Source organism: Carcharhinus amblyrhynchos, unplaced genomic scaffold (genome assembly GCF_965287045.1).
Source record: "Carcharhinus amblyrhynchos unplaced genomic scaffold, sCarAmb.v2.hapA chromosome_1368, whole genome shotgun sequence".
Taxonomy (NCBI): domain Eukaryota; kingdom Metazoa; phylum Chordata; class Chondrichthyes; order Carcharhiniformes; family Carcharhinidae; genus Carcharhinus; species Carcharhinus amblyrhynchos.
Window position 1 is genome coordinate 13,670 of NW_027651108.1, and position 10,226 is coordinate 23,895.

Consider the following 10,226-nt stretch of genomic DNA (forward strand, 5'->3'; position numbering starts at 1 on the left):
ACGTCACAGCTTATTCTCGAATTTTAGCTTCTCCCGCTGTTTCGCCTTTGTTCTCTCTGCGGACTGCCATTAGCACCGTTCCCCTCGATGGCATTAACTCATCTTTTATTCCCCCCTACTGCGGTATAAATACCTCCTGCTTTCGCTGCCTTTCAGCTTTGACAAAGGGTCACACCTTGGACTCGAAACGTCGGCTCTTTCCTCTCCCCTCGCCAGACCTGCTGAGGTTGTCCAGCATTTTCTCTTGCGGTGATTTCATCCGGTTTTCTCTTCTCTCCCAAGTCCCTTTGTGTTTTTGACTTCTTCAGCACGTCCCCGTTTAGAAAATAGCCCATCCCTCCATTCTTCCTTCCAAAGTTATGTCTTAAAACAAAGCCTCATCTTAATCGCGAAATAAAATCCAAAGATTCCGGAAAGACAGAAGGTTCCGAAAATCAGCAGAAGATTCTAAAACTGGACAAACCTGGTTGTAATGTAGAGTGACTAAAATTTGTATTTTTTTTTGTTAATAAGTGGGAATTGTATTTTATCTAAATAGCATTCTGTTAGAATCGTATTTCAACCAATTTATTAATAGCTTAGTTAAACTGTCAAAGGGCAAATAATTCCCCCTTCACATACGCACTTTAACAGATTATGAAGGCAGGTATTCCTCTGAGTGGTTAAGCATTCGTTCTCAGAGAGGACATCAACCTTTCCCTCTTCGTAATACCTTACTGAAACCATTCAACGATACAAGCTCGAGCGTGCTACGGTGGCAACGAGATTCACAAATTCATGACCCTCTCCGAGAAGTTGTTTCTCCTCAGTGTAAAATCTCATGCCTCTCACATCACGGTGTGGCCCCTGCTCCAAGAGCACAAGAGGCGACAAAGGATTGCGAATGAATGTAGCCTAATCCGTCACGCAAACCAGCCCCCCCAATTTGTTGACTGTCTGTCCTTCCTGCTGCCTTGAAGAAAAGTAGCCAGTGTAATTAAGGCCCCCCTCTCGCACACCCCTTGGACGTTCTCTCTTCCATCAGGGAAAAAGGTACGAAAGTCTGAGGTCCCGTACCGACCGACTCAAGAACAGCTTCTTCCCTGCTGCCATCAGAATTTCGAATGGACCTACCCCTCATGTTGGGTGACACAGTGGGTTAGCACTGCTGTCTCGGTGCCAGGGGAACCGGGTTCGATTCCCAGCCTTGGGTCACTGTGTGCGCAGAGTCTGCATGTTCTCCCCGTGTCTGCGTGGGTTTCCATCCGGTACTCCGGTTTCCTCCCACAATCCAAAGATGGGTACATTAGGTGGATTGGCCATGCTAAATTGTCCCTTAGTGTCCAAAGATGTGTAGGTTAGGGGGATTGGCCGTGCTAAATTGTCCCTTAGTATCCAAAGATGTGTAGGTTAGGGTGGATTGGCCATGCTAAATTGTCCCTTAGCGTCCAAAGATGTGGGGGTTAGGGGGATTGGCCATGCTAAATTGTCCAAAGATGTGCAGGTTAGGGTGGATTGGCCATGCTAAATTTCCTCCCATCCATTGACTCCGTCTACACTTCCTGCTGCCGCGGGGAAAAGCAGCCGGCATAATCAAGGACCCCCCCACACACACCCCGGACATTCTCTCTTCCACCTTCTTCCGTTAGGAAAAAGGTACAAAAGTCTGAGGTCCCGTACCGACCGACTCAAGAACAGCTTCTTCCCTGCTGCTGTCAGACTTTTGAATGGACCCACCTCGCATTAAGCTGATCTTTCTCTGCACCCTCGCTGTGACTGTAACACTACATTCTGCACCCTCTCCTTTCCTTCTCTATGAATGGTATGTTTTAGCTATATAGCACGCAAGAAACAATACTTTTTCACCAAATGGTAATACATTTGACAATCAAATCTAAATTGTCCCTTGGTGTCCAAAGATGTGTAGGTTAGGGTGGATTGGCCGTGCTAAATTGTCCCTTAGTGTCCAAAGATGTGTAGGTTAGGGGGGATTGGCCGTGCTAAATTGTCCCTTAGTGTCCAAAGATGTGTAGGTTAGGGGGATTGGCCGTGCTAAATTGCCCCTTAGTGTCCAAAGATGTGTAGGTTAGGGGGATGGGCCGTGCTAAATTGTCCCTTAGGGTCCAAAGATGTGTAGGTTAGGAGGGATTGGCCGTGCTAAATTGTCCCTTAGTGTCCAAAGATGTGTAGGTTAGGGGGGATGGGCCGTGCTAAATTGTCCCTTAATGTCCAAAGATGTGTAGGTTAGGGGGATTGGCCGTGCTAAATTGCCCCTTAGTGTCCAAAGATGTGTAGGTTAGGGGGATGGGCCATGCTAAATTGTCCCTTAATGTCCAAAGATGTGTAGGTTAGGTGGATTGGCCATGCTAAATTGTCCCTTAGTGTCCAAAGATGTGTAGGTTAGGTGGATTGGCCATGCTAAATTGTCCCTTAGTGTCCAAAGATGTGTAGGTTAGGTGGATTGGCCATGCTAAATTGCCCCTTAGTGTCCAAAGATGTGTAGGTTAGGGGGATGGGCCATGCTAGATGTTGTAGGATTAGGGAGGTGGGGGCCTGGGTTGTCAGAGAGTTGGTCCAGACCGATGGACAAATGGTCTCCTTCTGCACTGCGGGCATTCAACGATGCATGAAAAATCCCCAAATCCCCCTCTGTGCTCACTATCTGCACTCTCCCTCCCTCTGAGTAGCTACCAAAGGGGACAACTTCGTATTATTATTGTTACGAATGGGTGGCAGATCCCCTCAGAACTAACACTGAGGAGCAATTTAGCATGGCCAATCCACCCTAACCTACACATCTTTGGACACTAAGGGACAATTTAGCATGGCCAATCCCCCTAACCTACACATCTTTGGACACTAAGGGGACAATTTAGCATGGCCAATCCACCCTAACCTACACATCTTTGGACACTAAGGGGACAATTTAGCATGGCCAATCCACCCTAACCTACACATCTTTGGACACTAAGGGACAATTTAGCATGGCCAATCCACCCTAACCTACACATCTTTGGACACTAAGGGACAATTTAGCATGGCCAATCCACCCTAACCTACACATGTTTGGACACTAAGGGACAATTTAGCATGGCCAATCCCCCTAACCTACACATCTTTGGACACTCAGGGACAATTTAGCATGGCCAATCCCCCTAACCTACACATCTTTGGACACTAAGGGACAATTTAGCATGGCCAATCCACCCTAACCTACACATCTTTGGACACTAAGGGACAATTTAGCATGGCCAATCCACCCTAACCTGCACATCTTTGGACACTAAGGGACAATTTAGCATGGCCAATCCCCCTAACCTACACATCTTTGGACACTCAGGGACAATTTAGCATGGCCAATCCCCCTAACCTACACATCTTTGGACACTAAGGGACAATTTAGCATGGCCAATCCACCCTAACCTACACATCTTTGGACAGTAAGGGGCAATTTAGCATGGCCAATCCACCCTAACCTACACATCTTTGGACACTAAGGGACAATTTAGCATGGCCAATCCACCCTAACCTGCACATCTTTGGACAACAAGGGAGCGATGGCACGCGGCACTCTTCACAGACAGTACACGCACGTGTGTGTACGCACACATTCGACAGATCACAGTGAAACAGGGTGTACAGAAATGAAAGGAGAAAATGTTTTATTATTCCATTAATCTTTTCATTTTACTTGCCTATTTACACGTCTGAGCCACAATGCATCCCACAATGAACCTACCGCCACCCCCTCCAACTCGCTCGCTCCCTCCCTCGAGCAGGAAGGGGACAGGAGGGTAAGAACTGAGTGGGCATCCCGAATCTATTTTCAAGCGCCCATTAAATTTCGCCCACCCCCCAAAACCCACCACCACCCTCACCACACCTCCCGCAAGACATGGGGGATTTGAAAGGGGTTAGATACAGAGTAAAGCTCCCTCTACACTGTCCCCCCCACCAAACACTCCCAGGACAGGTATAGCACGGGGTTAGATACAGAGTAAAGCTCCCTCTACACTGTCCCCCCATCAAACACTCCCAGGACAGGTACAGCACGGGGTTAGATATAGAGTAAAGCTCCCTCTACACTGTCCCCCCATCAAACACTCCCAGGACAGGTACAGCACGGGGTTAGATACAGAGTAAAGCTCCCTCTACACTGTCCCCCCATCAAACACTCCCAGGACAGGGACAGCACGGGGTTAGACACAGAGTAAAGCTCCCTCTACACTGTCCCCTCCCAGGACAGGTACAGCACAGGGTTAGATACAGAGTAAAGCTCCCTCTACACTGTCTCCCATCAAACACTCCCAGGACAGGTACAGCACGGGGGTTAGATACAGAGTAAAGCTCCCTCTACACTGTCCCCCCATCAAACACTTCCAGGACAGGTACAGCACGGGGGTTAGATACAGAGTAAAGCTCCCTCTACACTGTCCCCCCATCAAACACTCCCAGGACAGGTACAGCATGGGGTTAGATACAGAGTAAAGCTCCCTCTACACTGTCCTGTGCAATGACATTACCGAGGGATCCACAAACGAGTTGAGGGGGAGTTTGGGGGTCGGTGGGGGGGGGGCGACAGGGCGAGATAGGTACCAAGGGGGGGGGGGGGGGGTGTCACCCACTGGGGCGGGCGGGTGGGTGGGGTGGGGGTGACGGGAGTCAGGCGCAAGAGGGGACCAGCAGCCACCTTCCCACACACACGCACGCGCGCACACACACACACACACGCAACCACACACCCTCTCTCACTCGGGTTCCGATCCAGGGTCAGGAGAAGCCTGAGGCCTAAGCACGTCCCCCCTCTCCCGACAGACACCCCCCCCCCCCACCCCGCACCCACCCCCTCAAAAAGAGCCCACAATGCTATTAACCTCGCTCGAGAGACCACGATCGCGCGAGAGAGTGAAAGAGAGAGAGAGAGAGAAAAAACACGCGCGAGAGAAAGATGGCAACATTTAAGATACAGGGTAAAAATATCAGGCGACATTTAAAATGGAAGAATTTAAAAAATGGACAAATAATATATATATTTTTATATATATATGCATGTGTATGTGCGTGTGTGTGTGTGTTTGTGTACGTGTGTGTGTGTGTATATAGAGAGAGAAAAACAGAGGGAGAAAATAAACTGCGATCCACTTGGGGCGTGAGGGAGCTGGGACGACGACAGCCTAGCCTGTAGGCCCGAGGCCTAGAAGTTGGTTGCCAAGGCCAACCTGAGGGGCACCGGAGTCAGACTCGGTGGGGGCAGGAGTCCAGGAGGGGATTGGGATTATGGAAACTGCAATCCCCAAATCCCCCCGCTCTCCCACCCCCCCTTTCCCTCCTTTGAGCCTCCCCCCCCCCCTCCCCCTCGTCCTTCCCCTCACTTTTCGGCCAACTCCAGTTAGCGTGACCAATTTCGCCATCGGAAGTCGTCTGCACTCCCCCGTCCCCCACCCCTCTCCCTCTCCCCAGCCACTCAATCCTCAAAGCCCCAAGTCCTTGAGGAAGGAAGGAAGGAAGGAAGCCGGGGGGGGGGGGAGAGGGCGCAAGTGCTGGGGGCAAAAGGGCAAAGGTCAGACGGCCTTAGGAGCCCCCCATCTGGTCGACCCGGAGTGCGTTGGCGCTGACTGTCAGGCAGGAGTCCTTGTGCGAGTCGGCCTTGAAGGGGAGGAGGTCGAAGGAGCACTGCCCCCCCTCCGAGACGGGGGGCTGAGGCTGGCCGCCAGGCGTGGCCCCAAAGGGGTCAGGGGCCTGCTCCGGGGCCTTGTGTTTCCGCATGTGTTTCATCAGATATGTTTCCTACAAGAGAGAGGTGGGGTTGGAGAGAAAAGAGAAGGCGTTACAGCGGCATCCCCTCCGCGAGAGACCGCAACACTCCCCACCCTCCCCTCACCTCCACATTACTCTGACAGTGTAACCCCCCCCCCCCACCCCCCTCCCCACTTTATACCCAGTGTCAGCATCGAGCACTCCCAGAGACAGGTACAATACAGAGCTCCCTCTACATTACCCTGACAGTGTAACCCCCCCCACCCCCCTCCCCACTTTATACCCAGTGTCAGCATCGAGCACTCCCAGAGACAGGTACAATACAGAGCTCCCTCTACATTACCCTGACAGTGTACCCCCCCACCCCCTCCCCACTTTATACCCAGTGTCAGCATCGAGCACTCCCAGAGACAGGTACAATACAGAGCTCCCTCTACATTACCCTGACAGTGTAACCCCCCCCACACCCCTCCCCACTTTATACCCAGTGTCAGCATCGAGCACTCCCAGAGACAGGTACAATACAGAGCTCCCTCTACATTACCCTGACAGTGTAACCACCCCCCACACCCCCCTCCCCACTTTATACCCAGTGTCAGCATCGAGCACTCCCAGAGACAGGTACAATACAGAGCTCTCTCTACATTACCCTGACAGTGTAACCCCCCCCACCTCCCCCTCCCCACTTTATACCCAGTGTCAGCATCGAGCACTCCCAGAGACAGGTACAATACAGAGCTCCCTCTACATTACCCTGACAGTGTAACCCCCCCACCCCCCCTCCCCACTTTATACCCAGTGTCAGCATCGAGCACTCCCAGAGACAGGTACAATACAGAGCTCCCTCTACATTACCCTGACAGTGTAACCCCCCCCACCCCCCCCTCCCCACTTTATACCCAGTGTCAGCATCGAGCACTCCCAGAGACAGGTACAATACAGAGCTCCCTCTACATTACCCTGACAGTGTAACCCACCCCCAGCCCCCCCTCCCCACTTTATACCCAGTGTCAGCATCGAGCACTCCCAGAGACAGGTACAATACAGAGCTCCCTCTACATTACCCTGACAGTGTAACCCCCCCCTCCCCCCCCCTCCCCACTTTATACCCAGTGTCAGCATCGAGCACTCCCAGAGACAGGTACAATACAGAGCTCCCTCTACATTACCCTGACAGTGTAACCCCCCCCCACCCCCCTCCCCACTTTATACCCAGTGTCAGCATCGAGCACTCCCAGAGACAGGTACAATACAGAGCTCCCTCTACATTACCCTGACAGTGTAACCCCCCCACCCCCTCCCCACTTTATACCCAGTGTCAGCATCGAGCACTCCCAGAGACAGGTACAATACAGAGCCCCCTCTACATTACACTGACAGTGTAACCCCCCCCCACCCCCCTCCCCACTTTATACCCAGTGTCAGCATCGAGCACTCCCAGAGACAGGTACAATACAGAGCTCCCTCTACATTACCCTGACAGTGTAACCCCCCCCACCCCCGCCTCCCCACTTTATACCCAGTGTCAGCATCGAGCACTCCCAGAGACAGGTACAATACAGAGCTCCCTCTACATTACCCTGACAGTGTAACCCCCCCACCCCGCCTCCCCACTTTATACCCAGTGTCAGCATCGAGCACTCCCAGAGACAGGTACAGTACAGAGCTCCCTCTACATTACCCTGACAGTGTAACCCCCCCCACCCAACCCCCTCCCCACTTTACACCCAGTGTCAGCATCGAGCACTCCCAGAGACAGGTACAATACAGAGCTCCCTCTACATTACCCTGACAGTGTAACCCCACCCCCACCTCCCCACTTTATACCCAGTGTCAGCATCGAGCACTCCCAGAGACAGGTACAATACAGAGCTCCCTCTACATTACCCTGACAGTGTAACCCCCCCTCCCCCCTCCCCACTTTATACCCAGTGTCAGCATCGAGCACTCCCAGAGACAGGTACAATACAGAGCTCCCTCTACATTACCCTGACAGTGTAACCCCCCCCCACCCCCCCTCCCCACTTTATACCCAGTGTCAGCATCGAGCACTCCCAGAGACAGGTACAATACAGAGCTCCCTCTACATTACCCTGACAGTGTAACCCCCCCCCACCCCCCTCCCCACTTTATACCCAGTGTCAGCATCGAGCACTCCCAGAGACAGATACAATACAGAGCTCCCTCTACATTACCCTGACAGTGTAACCCCGCCGTCCCCCCCTCCCCACTTTATACCCAGTGTCAGCATCGAGCACTCCCAGAGACAGGTACAATACAGAGCTCCCTCTACATTACCCTGACAGTGTAACCCCCCCCCACCCCCCTCCCCACTTTATACCCAGTGTCAGCATCGAGCACTCCAGAGACAGGTACAATGCAGAGCTCCCTCTACATTACCCTGACAGTGTAACCCCCCCCACCCCCCTCCCCACTTTATACCCAGTGTCAGCATCGAGCACTCCCAGAGACAGGTACAATACAGAGCTCCCTCTACATTACCCTGACAGTGTAACCCCCCCCTCCCCCCTCCCCACTTTATACCCAGTGTCAGCATCGAGCACTCCCAGAGACAGGTACAATACAGAGCTCCCTCTACATTACCCTGACAGTGTAACCCCCCTCCCCACTTTATACCCAGTGTCAGCATCGAGCACTCCCAGAGACAGGTACAATACAGAGCTCCCTCTACATTACCCTGACAGTGTAACCCCCCCACCACCCCCCCCTCCCCACTTTATACCCAGTGTCAGCATCGAGCATTCCCAGAGACAGGTACAATACAGAGCTCCCTCTACATTACCCTGACAGTGTAACCCCCCCACACCCCCCTCCCCACTTTATACCCAGTGTCAGCATCGAGCACTCCCAGAGACAGGTACAATACAGAGCTCCCTCTACATTACCCTGACAGTGTAACCCACCCCCAGCACCCCCTCCCCACTTTATACCCAGTGTCAGCATCGAGCACTCCCAGAGACAGGTACAATACAGAGCTCCCTCTACATTACCCTGACAGTGTAACCCCCCACACACCCCCCTCCCCACTTTATACCCAGTGTCAGCATCGAGCACTCCCAGAGACAGGTACAATACAGAGCTCCCTCTACATTACCCTGACAGTGTAACCCCCCCCACACCTCCAGCGCCCCCCCCCCCCCCCCCCCCCCCCCCACCCCAAGGTTATCCACCCCATCCGGCTCGCTCTGGAATCCGTGTCCACTCACCGATGTGTAGGACTTGCGGCAGGAATTGCAACCGTATGCCTTGATGTGTTTGACGGTGTGCGTTGCGAGGTGTACCTGCAGGGAGGGGGAGTCTGTGTACGCCCGGTGGCAGTGCTGACACTTGAACGGTTTGTCTTTATTGTGCTGTCTCCGGTGTGACTGCGGGAGATCGAGAGAGAGAGAGAGACACACAGAGAGAGAATGTCAGAGCCAGGACACTGTGCAGGATCGAGGCGAGGGGTGGGCGGGGGAGGGACAGGGCGGGGACTGGGGAAGGGAAGGGACAGAGAAGGAGGGGGGTGGGGGGAGAGAGTTGGAGGAAGGGGAGAGAGGGGACCGAGGAGGGGAGGGGGGGGGGGTGCGCTGCTATTACCTGAAGGTTTGAAAGCTGGGTGAAGGATTTATCACACCCGGGCTGCGCACATTTATACGGTCGGTCCCCGGTGTGGATCCTGGGAGAGAGACAGAGAGAGGGTTAAACTCCGAAACCGACAGAGAGGGTCGGAGAGACACCAGTGACAGACCGCGGCACGGGGAGGGGGGAGAGAGAGAGAGAGAGAGGGGGAGAGAGAGAATCGCCGCTAACCTTCCAGCAATACCTCACTCTACATCCCAACTCTGTCTTATCCCTCATTCACACACTCCCTCTCTCCCAGCCTCGCACACTCCCTCTCTCTCCCCCCCAGCCTCGCACACTCCCTCTCTCTCCCCCCCCAGCCTCGCACACTCCCTCTCTCTCCCCCCAGCCTCGCACACTCCCTCTCTCTCCCCCCCAGCCTCGCACACTCCCTCCCTCTCCCCCCAGCCTCGCACACTCCCTCCCTCTCCCCCCCAGCCTCGCACACTACCTCTCTCCCCCACTCCCTCTCTCTCCCCAGCCTCGCACACTCCCTCTCTCTCCCCCCCCCAGCCTCGCACACTCCCTCTCTCTCCCCCCCAGCCTCGCACACTCCCTCTCTCTCCCCCCCCAGCCTCGCACACTCCCTCTCTCTCCCCCCCCAGCCTCGCACACTCCCTCTCTCTCCCCCCCCAGCCTCGCACACTCCCTCTCTCCCCCCCCAGCCTCGCACACACCCTCTCTCTCCCCCCCAGCCTCGCACACTCCCTCTCTCTCCCCCCCAGCCTCGCACACTCCCTCTCTCTCTCCCCCCAGCCTCGCACACTCCCTCTCTCTCCCCCCCAGCCTCGCACACTCCCTCTCTCTCCCCCCAGCCTCGCACACTCCCTCTCAATCGCACTCTCCCCCCCAGCCTCGCACACTCC

At 54.2% G+C, this 10,226-nt stretch overlaps 1 protein-coding gene across 1 annotated transcript; it reads right to left on the reverse strand.

Annotated features, from left to right (window-relative positions):
• Positions 1-5,483: 5,483 nt before the first annotated feature.
• Positions 5,484-9,415, reverse strand: LOC145340738 (zinc finger protein 384-like; the record flags this gene model as incomplete). The annotated part of the gene is made up of 3 exons (XM_080185199.1): positions 5,484-5,766; positions 8,964-9,122; positions 9,337-9,415. Coding segments are annotated over 3 exons (454 nt in total), but the record flags the coding sequence as incomplete, so codon positions are not given.
• Positions 9,416-10,226: the final 811 nt, after the last annotated feature.